This window comes from Hypanus sabinus, chromosome 2, assembly GCF_030144855.1.
Source record: "Hypanus sabinus isolate sHypSab1 chromosome 2, sHypSab1.hap1, whole genome shotgun sequence".
Taxonomy (NCBI): domain Eukaryota; kingdom Metazoa; phylum Chordata; class Chondrichthyes; order Myliobatiformes; family Dasyatidae; genus Hypanus; species Hypanus sabinus.
Window position 1 is genome coordinate 119,865,596 of NC_082707.1, and position 19,179 is coordinate 119,884,774.

At 40.3% G+C, this 19,179-nt stretch overlaps 1 protein-coding gene across 1 annotated transcript in view; it reads right to left on the reverse strand.

Annotated features, from left to right (window-relative positions):
• Positions 1-19,179, reverse strand: part of ivd (isovaleryl-CoA dehydrogenase) — a 99,711-nt gene that overhangs the window by 3,183 nt on the left and 77,349 nt on the right. Inside the window, exons 9-10 of the mRNA XM_059953548.1 lie at positions 8,862-8,943; positions 4,731-4,835 (exon numbers count right to left, since the gene is read on the reverse strand). Coding sequence (XP_059809531.1) covers positions 4,731-4,835; positions 8,862-8,943 — 187 coding nt within the window. The remainder of the gene's footprint in view (positions 1-4,730; positions 4,836-8,861; positions 8,944-19,179) is intronic.

Genomic DNA, 19,179 nt, shown 5'->3' on the forward strand with positions numbered 1-19,179 from the left:
ACATCTCAAGACATCAGCCAGGAAGTTAAAGCTCGGTCGCAAATGTGTCTTCCAAATGGACAATGACTCCAAGCATACCTCCAAAGTTGTGGCAAAATTGCTTAAGGACAACAAAGTCAAGGTATTGGGAGTGGCCATCACAAAGCCCTGACCTCAATCTGATAGAAAATTTGTGGGCAGAACTGAAAAAGTGTGTGCAAGCAAGGAGGCCTACAAACCTGACTCAGTTACACCAGTTCTGTCTGGAGGAATGGAACAGAATTCCAGCAAATTATTGTGAGAAGCTTGTGGAAGGCTAACCAAAATGTTTGACCCAAGTTAAACAATTTAAAGGCAATGCTACCAAATACTAACAAATTGTATGTAAACTTCTAACCCACTGGGAGTGTGATGAAAGAAATAAAAGCTGAAATAAATCATTCTATCTACTATTATTCTGACATTTCACATTCTTAAAATAAAGTAGTGATCCTAACTGACCTAAGACAGGGAATGTCTTCTAGGATTAAATGTCAGGAATTGTGAAAAACTGAGTGACTAAAGTGTATGTAAACTTCTGACTTCAACTATACATCCTGAAATGCTTTCCAAGAAAACATCCCTTTCTTAAGTTGAGGAATGACAGTTGAATTGACAATGAGGAATTTCAGGAACTTGAGGCATCATAGAGCACTTTACAATCTATGGTGTAGTTTTGAACATGACTGTCATGTTGGAAAATTGTCAGCCCATTAGCTATAGCAAGCTCCTACAACAGCTATGTGGCAGCAGCCAGAGAACTCATTTCAGTGATGCTTTCTGATTGATAAGCACTGACAAAGATAACATGAGGTCGAAGTAATCAGAAGGGTAACTGATGCATAAAAACGTTTCCCGTCTTTCAAACAAACAGGACAGAGAGATGCTGAGTGGTTAAACTTAACTACCAATCATAATTAATTGCACCCTACATAGAACAGGTTGAATACTTCTCATCCCAAATGCCGGATTTTGGAATATATAATGAAGTAACTTAGGATCACCATCATTTCCAACTCTGAACTTATGTGCTACTGGCAAGCAGTTTTTGCCTTACACTTACCCATCACACATGTACTTAATGGTAAAAATGATTCCATACCATTAATATAATGAAACTATAATGTGTTCAGGTTAACAAAACCAGCATAATAGCATCAGGAGAGAATACCTGAGTCAGCTGTTAAACAACAACAAACAGCAGGCTTTCAACCTCCACCTACAATGCATTGGTACACTGTATTGGTATTTTACTTTTTTAATGTTTTCTATAAGGTATAAAACAATCAGATTGTAGACTTCTGTTGTTGGATTTTTATCAGCAACAATCTTGGCAAACTCAATGAATTTCTCTGCTGCTTCGTGATCAGCAGATGATTTATCACCACAAATATTTAAAAATTTAATGCAGTGTCTTTTTCTTAAACTTCTGCAAGCAGCCTGCTGATTATTCACAGTTACGTCCAATTTTCAGTTTATCGTGATAGATCTTTGCTTGTTTCATGATTAACATACCGTTCAGTGACATATGTTCACTCAGACGCTGACAAATCCACCTTTCAATACACAATTATTTTTTCACTTTATGCAGTGTTTTTCTATTTTTCATTAATTGCTGTTCACTACATGTGAGGTCACTTCTCAGAAGTGGCTGTGGTGTGCAGCCACCTGTACATCACCTGGGAAACTTCCTAGCACCTTGTGGAATTTTGTCCATTTGTGACATCATGTCAGTGCTCAAAAAAATGTTGGATTTTGAAAGTTTTCGGATTAGGGGCATTTAACCTGTATTACATCTTTACTACATTGTCCGGAAACCATACAAAGGAAGGAACAGAGGTAAGAGGCAGAGATAAACATGGAATAGAGTCACACAGATTTTACTTGCAAGATGAAAAAGAAGCACTATTATTTTAGGTGAAAGAAGCAAAAGTTTAGAAGTGCTATTTCACACACCTGCAACTCTCTTTCCATCTGATTTCCCACTGCCCTCTTGCACTATGAATGCAAGGCTTTTAAAACAACGAACAGGATGATTTAATACTATTTCCTCTGCTTTCTGAAAGCCTTTCCAAGTTGCCTTCAATTTTGTTAAGAGTGCCTAGTAAAAAACTTTCTCCTAACTTCTTTCCCCTGAGGGCTGGTCCGCATGAAAAGCTTTGACACAGACTGGCAAAAAGAGAGATCACTTCATCCATTAAAGGAAAATCAAAGGTAGAAGAGCAGTGACACAAGTGTTGGATTACTTAAGACGTAATGGGCTATTACACCTCCTGACTTGTAAACTTTGACATTGGTTGTCCAGTTGAGGGCAAAAATAGCAGAAAAAAATGCTATCTCGTGTTTTGCTCTGTAGCTCTGAAACAAGTTTCAAAATGCTATGTAGGAACTCCTTCCTCAGGTTTCTTTAAACACTCGGGAATTCTTCAGTTTCAGATATTCCTTAGTCAAAACTACCTCCACCTGCTCCTACGCAATATTTCATTGTCACACTATGGTGAAGGCCTGAATAAGCCTGGCAAAACAGCTTTAAATTATGGGCAGTACAATATAAGATACCGGAGAAGAATTAAGACATTCTTGGAGTCTGCTCCACCTCTTGATTATGGCTGATTTATTTTTCTCTTTCCACTCCATTTTTCTGCCTTCTTCCCGTTATCTGGCAAGCTTACTAATCAAGAACCTATCAGTCTCTGCTTTAAATATATCCAATTACTTGGCCTCCACAGTGGTCTGTGGTATTGAATTCCAGGGATTCACCACTCTCTGGCTAAAGAAATTCCTTCTTACCTCAGTTCTAAAGGCAGGCCTTTTCACTCTTTGTCCTCTGTTTCTAGACTCTCCCACTACTGAAAACCGCCATTCTATCCAGGGCTTTCAATACTTAGTAGAATTTTATGAGATCCTCGCTTCATTCTTCAAAATGACAATGAGTACAAGCCTAGAGCCATCAAATGCTGGGCTCCCACCGTGTTTAACAACCTAAGTCAAAGGCTTACTGAAAATCCAAATAAACAACATCCTCAAAGTTTCCTTTGCCTGTCCTGCTTATTACTACCTCAACAAATTCCAGCAGGTTTGTCAGATTAGATTTCCCACTCCCCATCCCCCCATAAGGAAACTATGCTGATTTTGGCTTATTTTACCATGTGCTTCCAGTACCAAAACCACTTTCTATATTTTCATATTGTAATCTGACTAGTTTGTAATTTAAAATTAGATAGTTGGCAGGATACTTGGTAGTATGGAGGAGCAGAGGGATCTGGGGGTACATGTCCACAGATCCCTGAAAGTTGCCTCACAGGTAGATAGGGTAGTTAAGAAAGCTTATGGGATGTTAGCTTTCATAAGTCGAGGGATAGAGTTTAAGAGACACGATGTAATGATGCAGCTCTATAAAACTCTAATTAGGCCACACTTGGAGTACTGTGTACAGTTCTGGTCGCCTCACTATAGGAAGGATGTGGAAGCATTGGAAAGGGTACAGAGAAGATTTAATAGGATGCTGCCTGGTTTAGAGAGTATGGATTATGATCAGAGATTAAGGGAGCTAGGGCTTTACTCTTTGGAGAGAAGGAGGATGAGAGGAGACATAATAGAGGCGTACAAGATATTAAGAGAAATAGACAGAGTGGACAGCCAGCACCTCTTCCCCAGGGCACCACTGCTCAGTACAAGAGGACATGGCTTTAAGTTAAGGGGAGGGAAGTTCAAGGGGGATATTACAGGAAGGTTTTTCACTCAGAGAGTGGTTGGTGCAAGGAATGCACTGCCTGAGTCAGTGGTGGGGGCAAACACACTAGTGAAGTTTAAGAGACTACTAGACAGGTATATGGAGGAATTTAAGGTGGGGGGGGGGGTTATATGTGAGGCAGAGTTTGAGGGTCAGCACAACATTGTGGGCTGAAGGGCCTGTAACGTGCTGTACTATTCTATGTTCTAAAACCATTAGAGGCTCAGTAAGGAGTTGGTGGAGGTAATATTCCATCAGATCCTCACCGAGTAAGAGAAAACAAAGTCAGTGGTGTTTCTTTGGGTTAAGACAAGTGTCAATAAATTTTGGACAACAGATCGGCAATACCCAACCCCCCATCTGATATGGTATTGTTAGATTCAAAACATGCTCAGTAATTCCTCAACAATATACTTGAATTTAAAATAGAGATGAATAAAATGGAGACAAAAGGAAGTATAATGCTGGCAATCTGGAGCAATGTACAAGAATCTGGAGGAACTCGGGAGGTCTGGTAGCTTCTACAGAGGGGAATATCCACTGTTCATCTTCCTTCACAGCTGCTGCCTAACCCACCAAGTTCCTCCAGCTTTTTGTGCATTGCTCAAGAAGATTAACATACTGAGAATGTCCCCCTTTCCCTTTTCCAGTGGCTCAGACAGTAAATTTAAAGTGAATTAGAACTGAATTTTACTGGACATCAGATTAATATTATTCCAACTCATTTCCAGCAGAAGCAGTTAGTTGAAGAAATCATCAAATGACTTGTCTGAAATGATCCAAGAGATAACAACTAATATCAAGAATTTGTGCAAATTGTTTAGAGAGATTAATTTAGAATCAGAATCAGGTTTATTATCACCAGCATGTGACATGAAATTTGTTAACTTAGCAGCAAAGTTAGCGGGTGTTTATTGAAAATGAGGTTGCTTTTCTATCAGTTGATAGAAACAGACTGCAGAGCCGTCTGTAGCCTCACCTTTGCACTCATGTGGCCCAGGTCACAGGCTCTTGCCACGTTGTACACATACTGCCTGCAAGCACTTAGACGCGTGTACATGTCAGCCATCTTGCCTTGTAAAAGCTGCAGGAAAGGAAACAGTGACACACACACATTATTATTAGAAATAATTAAAATGAATAACTCATTTCAGTGAAATTCACTGCAACTCAACTGTGGGAAGAACTAACAGAAACTGAGGTAGTGAGCTTGCAATAACTACCTCAGCAATGCAAGGAAAAATACTTCTGGATAGGAACAACCAAAATGGACAGACTCACCAAAAATTTATACCTATCAAACAGCAGTCAGTAACCAAATGCTAGGTTTACCGTGTTAAAGGTAATCTGGAAATCTGGAACTGTCCCTTTTAAATTGATGGCTCATTTAACACACTCCTGCATTAGCCGCCTGAGATAGTTCACTTAGCACTTCTTTAGCAGAACATCCCTAGGTATTTCACAAGAACATTATCACAATGAAATTAACACCAAGGTTTGTAAAAGAAATGTTACTTGAGCCGAACAAGAGCTTCCTTAAAAGAGATTTGACAAAGGAAGGAAATGCAGAGGTTTACACAGTCCGAACTGAGGCTACATCCACACTAGACTGGATAATTTTGAAAATGCTGGTATCACGTAAAAACGACAGGCGTTCACACTACGTGTTTTTGAAAATATCTCTATCCACACTGAAACGGATATTTCGGCGAATCTCTCCTTCTGCGCATGCACAGGACACATCCACTGAAAACAAGCTGCATGTTTGATGTTGAATCTCGCCAAAAGTGCCTGTTTGTGTAGTTACAGACTAGAAAAACAAAACGATGGACAGCTGTTGGCTCTCACACAGGAGAACTTAAAACTAAAAAAAAACAAATACTGGAGCGTATGGAGGCAACCGACAAGGAGTTCACGGACAGATTGACCCGGCTGATGACGAACATTGAAAATCTGACTAACTCTGTTGCATTAATAAAGCAAGCAAGCAATCAATGGATAGATAGATAACTTGATAACTTTATTTATTAAGTTAAATGTATAAAACATGTCTGCATCAGTGTTATCTTGTATTTCCATACAATGTTACATTAGGATGTTACACATCTATTGTCAGAGAAGTACTTGCATAAATAGGTAAACCACCTTCATATGAGCAGGTGCAAAGTTCTCATACAGAGAACAGGGCAAAGTAAGTATACTTATTTATTCAGTAAGTTATGGGTTAAAATGATTTGGTGAGTACATTTCTAACTCTTCTGGCTTCAGTCTCGTTGTCATCTGTTCTTGAATTGTTAGGTTACGTTCAAGAAAACAATGAAATAGTGCGCTGTTGTCTGATAGTGTTTTCAAAAGTCTCCAGTTACTCCGTCCACACTGATCTGCCCAAGCAGCGTTTTCAAAAATACCCACCCTGGAAAACATTTCTGAAAAACTCCAGTTTCGGGGGACGAAAACACCATTTTAGTGTGGACGGAGGGTAAAAACAAAGAGAAAAAGCTTTGGTTATGGATTTATTGGGCATAGTGTGGATGTAGCCTGAGTTTGAGCAATTTACTCTCCATTCCTATCATCATGTTCCCCCCCCACGGTAGAATGTACACCCCACCCCCAATGCTAACAGCTCTGTTGCAGTGGGAACTAAGAGCTTATTGCATTGCCAACATTCCTACCAAAGCCATTGTTTATTCTAAGATTCAAAGTACATTTATTATCAATGTATACATTATACAAACTTGAGATTCGTCTCCTTACATGCAGCTAAAAAACAAAGAAGCCCAAAGAACCCATATAGACAAACACCTAATGTGCAGTGAGAGAGAAAAAACAAATCATACAAACAATAAAATAAGCAAATAGCATTTGGAACAAAAGTGAGTCCTCAGACACCAAGCCTGGAACAGCCAGAGTGGACCACAGCCTCAACCTCAGTGCAGCGCAGAGCACAGCAAATGTCACAAAGCAGCGAGCACAACTGCCCTGACCCTCGCTCTGGTCCCAACATCATCTATTCAATCCAAAAGTAAACACAAAGTACACTGCAGATGCTGTGGTCAAATAACACATACAAACTAGCTGGATGAACTCAGCAGGTTGGGCAGCATCCATTGAAAGGAGCAGTCAACATTTCGAGCCGATATTCAATCCAGCAGGCCCGGCACTTAAATAGCCCAAACGTCGAGTTCATCGCTTGCAGAACAGATTTTCTGAAGACACACTTGGATACTGCAACATCAAGCGCACTGATTCAGAGCACTTAACCACCACTCAAACTAACAAGTGGCTCAATCTGATTTTCAAAATGCTCTCTATGCACAAGGCAATCAAGGTCAAAAGGAGTCTTCCTAGTACAACACACATCCTAGTGAATAAAACAGAGAAAGGAATTTTACAGACAGTCCCTGGAAAATGTAGAGTTCTGTTCCTGAGAACTGTCCATAAGCCAATTCCTCCACAAGTCAGAAATGTTAGTTTCTACAGTAACCCAGATCATATCACTCTACATGCACTTGCTATAATTCTTACATTTCAATTAATCACCTTAACACTATCCATGATCAGAATCAGATTTAATATTATGAACATATGTTATGAAATTTGTTATGAGGCAGCAGTACATTGCAATACATAATAGTAAAAATTTGTAAGAGTGTGTGTGTGTGCGCGCGCGCGTGTGTATTCAATGTTCATTCAGAAATTTGATGGTATTGGAGTATAAAAGTATAAATTTTGCTGTGTAACCAAACTATGAAGTCAGTTTTGAAACTTGCTATTTGATATGTATGTACCCAATTTAGTAGGAGAGTGAAATCTTAAGAATGTAGAAGACAGCAGTGTGTTAATGAGAGGTAGCTAAAGAGATGTAGATTAGAACATGATTAAATCAATGGGTAAAAACAATAGGGGCAAAAGATGTACGTGTGGTATAGATCGATTACATATGCTAATGCAACTGGACCAGGAGATTGCTATAAAAAGTGCTGTGTCCAAAGGATCGGTGGGCAATCAGCGACTAGCTCAATGACTTTCTCAGCTTCCATTTGCTAATTAAAGTTTAACCCTTCTTGAAGAATCTTCTGCGTCTCTTGGTCATTTCTGGGGCACGAGAAACCACGACAATGGCAGAGGAGAAGAAACTATTCCCGAATAGAGGTGCCTCTCAGGGTGTCAGAGGAGTCGGTCGGTGTGCAGACCGTGTTGCTGCCTGCTACTCGAAGGCATTGGCACAAGTCAGGAGTGTAACTATAGGTGATTGTCTTGGATGTTTCTCTTGCAATCACAAGCTATTGATGAACATTGAAAATGTAAGATGCCACAAACCCGCTTCCTTTGGTGGCGTGGCAGGCAAAGGGAAGTTGCATAGCATTGGATGTAGCGAGGACTAGGCCTCAAGCCGCGGGCTTGCCTGACGCTGCAGCCCAGGTGAGGTGACATTAAAGGCGGTGCAGTGTGGTGTCCGTGCTCCATTGAGGGTAGGCGTCTCCTGTCGACGCTGCCCTCCAGTGTTCAATCGGTGGAATAACAGGCTGGGTTTTGTGCGCCTGCATTCTGCTGGTAACTGTACCATCAATTTACGGGACATTTCGCTAGAGGGTCCTGGGCTATACAGTGTATATGTGTTTTTTTTAGCATGACTATGTTTTTTTGCTCACTATTTTGGATATGCTGTGTATGTCCCTCACCTTGGCTATATTCATGCATGGCTGAATGATAAACTTGAATTTGAGTGTGTGTCTTTAGGCTCCTGTACCTCCTCCCTGATGGTGGCAATGAGAAGGGGGCATGTCCTGGGTGATGAAGGTCTTTAAAGATGCCACCTATTTGACGAACTGCTCCTTGAAGTTGGCCTGGATGCTGGGGAGGCCAGTGCCTGTGATGGAGCTGAGTTTACAACATTTCAATCCTGTACAGTAGCCCCATCCCCACCCAAACCAGATGGTGATCCATTATTAAACTTGTGGTATGTGTACCGTATATGTCATTAAGGAATGCCATGAAACATTTTATTAACAGCTTGAAAAAGCTTTAAAAATCTACGGAGGAATTTGCATAAAGTCAGATCTATGGAAATCTGTTATTCCATTACATTAAGATTCTTGCTGAATCTTACCTGAAACTCTCCAATTTTCTTGCCAAAAGCCTCTCGAACATGTAAATAAGGAATGGCATTGTCCAGAACTGCCTGCATGATGCTGCAAGTGAACCACAAGGAATTCACACCAAAATTAAAATTAAATTACAGGTGTCCTCCGTTTTTCGAACGTTCGCTTTACGACAGCTCACTGTTACGAAGGACCTACATTAGTACCTATTTTCACTAACCAAAGAGGATTTTCACTTTTACGAAAAAAAGATGCCCACTTTATACGTGTATTTACCCCGAGAAAGACGACAATGACCATGAAGTCTTGTGCGGGCAGTTGTTTGCACATGCGTGTACGTGCATACGCATGTGCAATGTAGGCGAGTACGTGCCGATTTTTTTTCTCCAAATCGATTTTGGCTTGCTGTCTTCTGGAGTCTGATGTGAAACTACACCATACGTACAATATTTCTACTCTATATGGGGTGTATATTTATCATATCATTCCTGCTTTTACTATATATTCATGTTATTTTAGGTTTTATGTGTTATTTGGTTTGATTCGGTAGGTTATTTTTTGGGTCTGGGAATGGTCAAAAATTTTTTCCATATAAATTAATGGTAATTGCTTCTTCGCTTTACGACATTTCAGTTTACAAAAGTTTTCATAGGAATGCTCTACCTTCGAACAGCAGGGGAAACCTGTACAAAGCTGAGCCCAGATGTCTCTCTACAACTTCATTCCTTCCCAGATTTCAATGTCACGGAATTCTGTTCCTTCAGTCCAGCAATGTTTCTAGTACCCACTAGCACAGCAAATCCGAACTATGGAACCTACACTGACTTCAATATCCTTCTCATTTTCAAGGGGGGAAATGCCTTCAGCCTTGGCTTTTCACACCTCCATTAGAGATAGGAATGTATTCCTTTCTTTCTTTCTTTCTTTTTCAATCTTTTTATTGAGTTTCATATATATATAAGAAAAAACATAACATAATAATGAATAGGTTATAAATACAATAGACTTGAAATTACATTAGTAATAGGATAATAATATCCTATTAAACATCAACAAAAAAAGTACATTAATCAATCAAGTCTATATAATTATATATGAAAAAAAAACAAAAATAATCATCAAAAGAAAAGGAAAAAAAATTTGAAAATATATAAAAGAGAATATATATTGAAAAAAAACACTAAACTAAACTAACATGGGCAATAATAACAGTTGATAAGTATATGATAGTGTCAAAAAAAACTCCGGAACTCCATACCTGAACAAGAATAAGCGGAGAAGGTCTGAAAAAGGCCAAATTAATTCATATGAAAATGTCGAATGAACGGTCCCCAAGTTTCTTCAAATTTAATTGATGAGTCAAAAATAGTGCTTCTAATTTTTTCCAAACTCAGATAAGAAATAGTTTGAGAAAACCACTGAGACGTGGTAGGAGGATTTACTTCTTTCCAGTTTTGTAATATAGACCTTCTGGCCATTAATGTTACAAAAGCAATCATTCGTCTGATTGGAGGGGAAAATTGATTACCATCCTCATTTGGTATACCAAAAATTGCAGTAATAAAATGAGGTTGTAAATCGATATTCCAAATTGAGGAAATGGCACCAAATATGTCCTTCCAGTAGTTATGTAAAGTGGGACATGACCAAAACATGTGGGTCAATGAAGCCACTTCTAAATGACATCTGTCACATTGAGGGTTAATATGAGAATAGAACCGAGCAAGCTTATCTTTAGACATATGAGCTCTATGTACAATTTTAAATTGTATTAAAGCATGTTTAGCACATATAGAAGAGGAATTAACCATTTGTAAATTTTTTTCCCATTTATCTGTTGATATATTATATCAAAGTTCTTTTTCCCATTCTTGTTTAATTCTATCTGATATTTCTGGTTGTATCTTCATAATCATGTTATAAATAAAAGCTACTAATCCCTTCTGACAAGGATTAAAGGTGAAAATCAAATCTGAGAAATCCGATGAAGTTGAATTGGGAAAAGATGGTAGAACTTTATGTAAGAAATTTTATAATTTGTAAGTATCTAAAAAAATTAGATTTAGGTAATTTAAATTTGTTGGAAAGTTGGTCAAAGGACATCAAAGTACCTTCAAAAAAAAGATCACGAAAACATTTTATACCTTTCCTTTTCCATATGCTAAAAGCTTGATCTGTCAATGAAGGTTTGAAAAAAAAATTAAGTAAAATAGGGCTATCAAGAACAAAGTTTTTCAGAGTAAAAAACTTACGAAATTGAAACCAAATTCGTAGTGTATGTTTGATAACAGGATTAGATATCTGTTTATTGAATTTAACTAAATCAGCAGGAAGAAAAGAACCAAGAATGGAGAATATAGAATATCCCTTTACCTCACTACATTCCAAATTTACCCACTGTGGACACAATGGTGAGTCCAAATCTAGTTTCCAATACGTTAGGTTACGAATATTATTCGCCCAATAGTAAAATCTAAAGTTAGGTAAAGCTAAACCACCATCTTTTTTAGATTTTTGTAATTGCCTTTTACTTAACCTGGGGTTTTTATTTTGCCACACAAATGAGGAAATTTTTGAATCAATGTTGTCAAAAAAAGATTTAGGAATAAAAATTGGTAAGGCTTGAAATAAATATAAAAATTTCGGTAAAATCATCATTTTAATAGCATTAATCCGACCAACTAATGATAGGAATAAGGGAGACCATCTTGTAGTAAATTGTTGAATTTGATGAAGCATAGGTAAAAAATTCAGTCTAAATAAATCTTTATATTTCTTGGTGATTTTTATACCTAAATAGATAAAGTTATCAGTAACAATTTTAAATGGTATCCTGTCATTCAATAAGGTTTGCGCGTTTAAGGGGAATAATTCACTCTTATCTAAGTTTAATTTATAACCAGAAAAACTACCAAATTGAGCCAACAAGGATAAAATAGCAGGAATAGACCTGTTAGGATCAGAAATATATAACAGCAAGTCATCAGCATAAAGTGATAATTTGTATAACTTCTTATTACGGGTGATACCAAAAATATTAGGAGATTCACGAATAGCAATGGCTAAAGGTTCTAATGCAATATTAAATAATAAAGGACTTAAAGGACAACCTTGTCTCGTACCACGAGATAATTGAAAAAAAGGGGATCTATAATTATTTGTAAGAACAGAAGCAACAGGTTTATAATATATTAATTTAATCCATGATATAAAATTAGGACTAAAATTAAAATTTCTCAATGCATTAAATAAGTATGTCCATTCAACTCTATCAAAAGCTTTTTCAGCATCTAATGAGATAACACATTCTGGGGTTGTGGGTGATGAAGTATAAATTATATTAATCAATTTTCTAACATTAAAAAAGGAATACCAATTCCTAATAAAACCAGTTTGATCTTCTGAAATAATCTGTGATAGTGTAGCGGTGTGCTACACGCAGCGCTAAAATTACGACACGGAGTCGGTAACTGCAGTCGAAGGAAAAAACTTTATTCGAAAACTTCAGCCTCACTTTTAAGCCTCTGTCAACCGGCCCCCCATGGCGCGGAGGCTCCAAAGCTCTGTGCTCGCAAACCCCCGTAGGCTATCTAATTGTGAGTCGGTTCGGATACGCTAGGAAATGGGTTGCCACAATAGTACCTTTTGTAATCTAATGGCTAAAATTTTTGTAAGAATCTTAGAATCTACATTTAATAATGATATAATGTATTCCAAACCAAAGAATTCTGTAACAAAATTTCTCGTATCCATCAACCTTAGCTGTATGAGCAGCACTCTCACTGAGCCTAAGGATTCTAGTTAAACTTCCATCCTAGAGAATTAAGGCAATAAGCCTAAATTGTTAAATGAAAGAAATACAGTAGGAATGCTATAGAGGTGTAGCCTTTCAGACAAGGCAGTGAACTAGGGATTCCACTAGGTCAAAAGTCCACAGACCCAGCGGTTAATGTTAGGGGTCCAGGGCATAAAAGAGGTTGGGAATTCCTGATCCAGGTGTATGAGATCCTGTCGAGTGACCTGGCGAACAGGTGGGGAGCTCTAATGCCAGCCATAACTAACATTTATCCCAGGCCAAAAAGTTGAACTATCTTTTTAGCCTTTCGACGGTTTGCAAGATGATTGAAACACATTTTAAAACCAAGTTAATCAAAATGCAATGGTAAAATGAAAAGATGTAGCAAGTCATTAGTGTTACGAAGGATGAACAACTCTGATGGGCAGAAGGGTGCAGGGTCACCCATGCCCCCTCCCCTTTTGGAGAATCGCAAATCGCTACTATTCCGATGCTGTTATCAAGGAAGTGAGAGAGACACAGGACAGCTGCCAGCGCAGTTGTTATTGATAACAGCTCATGAAAGTTAATGAGAGAGAGGCACAGCTAAGGTTGAATATCTCATATTAACAAAAGAGAGCGGAACCATTGATTACTGCTAGTCTTTTGGAGAAGGATTGTGTTCTTGGTACTGTTCTATTCATTGAAACCCCTCGGGGGCAACCAGAGTAGGCTGGTTTGATGGGTTACATCATCCCAACATGATTGACACCTGAGACCCCGTGAGTGGAGATAAAAGTGGGGTCTGGGGTAACACCCCTCAGACGCACCAGGAGGAACGCTAGTGAGCAACCCTCACGAGACAGGGTGGGAGACCGGAGACCGAATGAAGGGTCGGTAAATTTTAACTCACAGTGTTTTGTAGCGATTCCGGTGGGGGCTTGTGTGTGTGTCCACCCTTGCCTGGGTGACAAGTCCACCACGGAAGAACAGTCTAGCTAAAGGACGGAGGGGTCATACATGAATGGCCACAACAACAACGCATCGACGGGTCAAAATTGTAAAGGAAGGTTGGCAAGATAATAGCTATTACTGTTTGCACATTCTCTCTCTCTCTCTCTCTCTCCAACAATTGCAACACAGCGACCAACAACTACAGCAGCCTGCGTGAACTGAACTGAACTTTATATTTCCATCTGACAATTCATTATCCCCTAGACAACGATAGAGGTTATTTCTTCTTATTATTATTATATCCGCACTTTTAGGTTTAGTATTGATTACATATATTATCTGTATATCTGCATTGCTATTATTTTTGTGTATTTTTACTAATACTGTTGAAAATACTATCACCAGACTCCAACGGACACTTCTATCTTTGCTGGTAAGACACCCAGTTACGGGGTTCGTAACATTAGCAAAATCCATTTAGAAGCCCCAGTGCAGTTGATATTCAACTTGCTTCTGTAATTGGAGGTTGCAAACTTGGGCACTAACCGTGGGTGTTTCAGATCTGTATGACCAAGTAGACTGTTCAGAACCTCCACAGAATTTTAAAATAACATACAAGAGGCACAAGTTGCTTGTTCAAGCCCTCCATATCATCCACTTCTTACACTGTCCCAGTTATTCTTTTAACTCTATTAGTTTCAAAAATATTTTTCTCCAGATTGAGCATACTTAACAGTTTAGGTGCCCACAACTCTGATAATCAACAATTCTGGCAAGATGGCAGTGCGACTGGTTGCAGAGGTTTCTACAAGATCAACAAAAGGTGCTGCTGTTATATTTAAATATACATCTAATGATCGCAAGATCCCGCTGCACGTTAAGAACTGAAAGTACTGCATCAGCAAGTTGCTCGCTGGTGGAAATAAATGAAGGAGCTGCACAAAGTGTTTCTGCCCAAGTTGATGGAGGCTTACAGTCAAATAGCGAGTGGCTGCCATGGTCGCTTTTGTGATCGCAAGACCCCTTTGGATATTGTTAATCTGGTAAGCCGCAAGCCTGATTCACTGATTTACTGGCTGCGAGCAGGGGTGGATGGCGAGGAATAGGCCTGAAGCCAGGGTGTCACCTGTTTGCAGTGCCCAGAGTGAGGGGGGGAAGCCATTCCATTTCACTGGGAGCAGTGTGGCACGGTTCCAGAACGGAGTCGGAGCTGCCCTCCCATGGTTTCGCTCAGCAGAAGGCAACTGCAGATTTTTAGCGGCACTCTGCGGACTCAGGCCCCAAGCTGCAGGTTCGCTTAGCTTTCCAGCCACCCGAGGAGTCCAAGCCCCACGCTCTACTGGGGGCGACGTAGCAGTTATGGCCACTGAAGATTGAAAATGAACTGAGGGGTCTGGACTATATGCATATATTTTCATCTGGTTGTGTTTTTACTAATGTTCTTGTATCTGTGAGGACTGGGCCTCAAAGCCATGGATTCACCTAGCAGGAGTCAGGCGTCAGGGCAAGGACAGGCCCTCAGAGACATGGTGTCATTTAACGGGGACTGGGGGCTAGTCGACAGATGAAATCGATGGGCTGAGAGGTCAGAACTATACATGCATGCATATTCTGTGTCGTAATTTTACTGATATTCTTTGTGGGTTTGCTGATTTGTATGCTTCAAGCTGTGGCATCATGGGGGGTGGGAGGTGGGCATCAGGACTCTTATTACATGATTGTGATCTTGTACGTATTTACTGTGTGACTGTTGGTAAAGTGTCTTTGCATCTTGACCCCATAGTAACGCTGTCTCATTTGTCCTTGTTTATATATGGCTAAATGACAATTATACTTGAATTGAATTGAATTCACATTCACAAGTGAAGGAATTGATCAATTCTAAAAAGCTGACCCTCACTTTGATTTGCTCAAACTCTCTGGTTCTAGAGTGCCAGTCAACATTAATGTCTTTTTAGAATCAACCCAATCAAGTCCCTTAAGGGTTGTGTCCTTTAAATGAAAACATCTCTCAATTTTCCAAATTTCTCAGCAGTTTAATCTCACTGCACCCACTCCACTCCCTCTCAGACATGTTCAGGAATGTTCTTGCCAACGTCCTGTATAACTGTAGTAAGATTTATTTAATCGTGCACACCGCTCTCTTAACTTGATTTTCTAGCCGCCGTTCCTGTAGTTTTCAATGATTCATTTTACAAGGATATCCACACCCTCTGGTTACCAAGTTCCTTAGTTTATAAAGTCATACAGCATGAAAACAGGGCTTTTGGCCCATGAATTAACTTTCCAATGTACGGAATTCCCCAGAGGTAACGCACAGTCATGAGGAGACTATGCAAACTCCTCAAAAACAGCACTGAGGTTGGAATTGAACTTGGGTCGCTGGAGCTGTGAGACAACAACTCTACCAGTTGCATTGCTTTGCTGCCCACACTCCCTTCTGTAAAAGAACAATTCTATCTTGGTACTCTTCCTAACAGAAGTGGATAATTTGAATTTCCTAAATAGTATTCCATTTGTCATGTAATTGCCCACTCACTTACTTCACGAATCCTTCGCAGATTTTTAACATCCTCCTCATAGCTGGCATTCCCACTTGGCTATACATCATCAGAAAGTTGGATCAAATACATTCCATGCTCTTACTCGAGCCACTGATTCAGATTGTGGCATCTGAGCCAGTAATAACTAGTCAATCTGGAATGGCCCTGTGTTCTACACTCTATATCTTTGGCTCTGACCAATTCTACATTGCCCTAGACAACCAGCGTGCATTACTGCACATCAGTGGAATCCAGGCTTGCATCAGAATTCACTGTCTCCCAAGTCACTGCCTTTAAATGCCAGAAAGTAAAAGTGCCCTCCTGCTGTTGGCATGATACTATTGTTGTACTGTTAGTAGAGCAATGAGAACTTGACTGCACTTTGGTGAGAGTGCCTAGGAATCTGAATGGGTGGGACTTTGGTTTAATGTTTTACCTGCAACAGCAGTGCCTTAGTAATACACTTGAATTTCAGTCTATATTGTGCCCACAAGTTCACTAGGATTTAATCTCTGCCTATTTCAAATGAACTAACCATCTGTGGCCTCCTGCCCTCTGGCAAGGAACCCTAATGTATACTTGAGGGACAGCACCTCATCTTCCATCTAGACAAGCCTTCAAGATAACAGCAAAGTCAACAACTGTAGAGTTACACTTGCACTGGGTATCAGAACTGGTCAGTAGGTCATCCATCTCTAATACTGATTCAGTTTTACCCTCCCCACTGTTATATACTGACCTGTTGGACATTTCCTGTAGCCCTGCACTGCATAGCTTTTACAAGTCCTTTGTGTTTTCTGTAACCTATTAACCAGATAGCTTTATCAACAGCTTATCCCAATGGTAAACCAGCTTCACCCTGTTAGAGGTATTCCTTTTGTCAGATCCAACTCTGAGCTCTGTCCTTGCCAAGATGGGATCTTTAGCCCGAGAGGTCAGCTCTGTTTCTAATGCCATGTGCTGAGTGTTCCCTGCATTTTTGTGTTAGAAAATAAACACTTCTTGAGGGAGCATTTTAGTCATTCTACTGCATCAAGAGGCTGAAGTCGATTGCAATGCAATTCCAACAGAAAGATGTATTTACATATAAATAACTTTCCATGACCTTGAGTTCTCCCAGAACACCATCAGGTACTCTCGAAAGGCAGTGACTGCCAAATTGTTGACTGAAGAATAAATAGTGAACTGGGGAGCAGCAAAAACTCCTGTTCCTTTTTGAGACTGTGCCAAAGAATACGCTACAGCCGCAAAAAAGACTGCAGCTGCTGTAAATTCAGCAGCACACACAAAATGCTGAAAGAACCCAGCATATCAGGCATCATCTATAGAGGGAAATGAACAGTCGATGTTTCCGGCTGAAAGCCTTCAACAAGGCTCTTAGAAACAGGCAGTGTAGGAGAGGGAAACTGAGTTGGAGACCATAAAAGGAAGATGTTGGATGTGATAAATAAGAATATAAGGAATAGGAGCAGGAGTAGGCCATCCGGCCCATCGAGCCTGCCCCGCCATTTAATAAGATCATGGCTGATCTGTCTATAAACTCAGCTCCATCTTCTCCATAACCCTTAATTCCCTTACTATGTAAGGGACAAAGGCAAGGCCTCTGTTAAGGACAAAATGTTCGGCCTCAGAGAAGGGGAGGTCTGAAGGAATAAAGATATGACAGGGATTGGCGATGACCTCAGGAGAGGGGCAGGATTGGAGGGATTGAGAAAGTGGGTGGGAAGAAGGGGGCCCAGAGGAGTAAAAGAGGGATGAGGAGTGGGTGGGAAGTGTTGAGCAAGAAGAGTAGCAATAGGCCACTGGTAGCATAAGAAGTCTTAGTCTGGAGGCATCTAGGGCCGAATTCAGAATTAGGCAGTGGGGGCTACAACCCTGAGGCAGGTGAGATTCTGATCCTTCACGTAAGGAGAAGAACTGGCAGCTGAAGGCATGGATCTGACGCAGGACGAAATGCCAAAGAGATCCAGGGCAGGTGGTGGAGAGTCCCAGAGCCGTGGGAGGGGAAGAGACAGGGCCCACAAATATCTGCGCTTTGAGGTGAGGGTGGTGCACAGAATCTGGCAGGAGAACTGGAGGGAGAATCAGCCAAAGAAACACATCTACTTGGGCTCCTCACTGGGGCCTGGAAATTGAACTGGAAGCCATGTGATGCAAGATGACAGCAGAGACAAGTGGCTAGGAAGGATACATAGCTGTGGAAGCAAAATCTGTGAGAACACATGGTTGAAAAACCAGAGGACAGTAGAGACCACAGAGAGGGGAGTAGTGAAAGAGGGAAGAGGATCTCACAAGACTCCCAAAGAGGAGGAAAACTTTGTAAGTTTAGGCCTATCTCAAAGAGACTTAGCAGAGGAGCAGCAGCAAGGAGACACGAGAGACTGCAGATGCTGGAAATCTGGAGCGAGAAGAACTCAACAAGTCAGGCAGCATCTACGAAAGGGAAATGAGCAGTTGACTGTTCAAGGGACCCAATTTAATAGTCCTGATGAAGCGCCTCAACCAGAAACATAAACTGTTCACTCACCTCCTGCCTGACTTGCTAAGTTCCTCCAGAATTTTATGAATAATCGTTTACATCCCTTTGAGAAGCAGCAAGTGCTTTGGTGTAATAACATTATCTGAAAAATGGCATCCGACAGCAGCTCCTTAATACCATTCTGGAATTTCAGCCTTGGTGACAGCTCTCTACCTATATCAGAGCAAACTGAGCAACAAGTGACACCACATGCACTGAGAAGAAAAGTCTGTGCTGATGTGTTTTTACATTCAAATTGCCTGGCAACACTTTATGCCAGGCTTGCACTATATAGCCAAGCACAAAAGACTGCCGATCGGAGGGGTGCAGACAGCCTTTGAACTTCAGCCCAGACAGAATCTGTACCTTGTAGAGATTAGCAGAGAAAACTGGGGTAAAGTAGAGAAGATGGGAAGCATTGGCTATTTTCAACACAGTGGTCACGTTGCCTGAAGTCAACAAAGCTTGGTTCATTCTAGGATTAATGAAATGGAGCATCATATGGCAGCCCTGTCTTTACGTTCTCAAAACCCGAG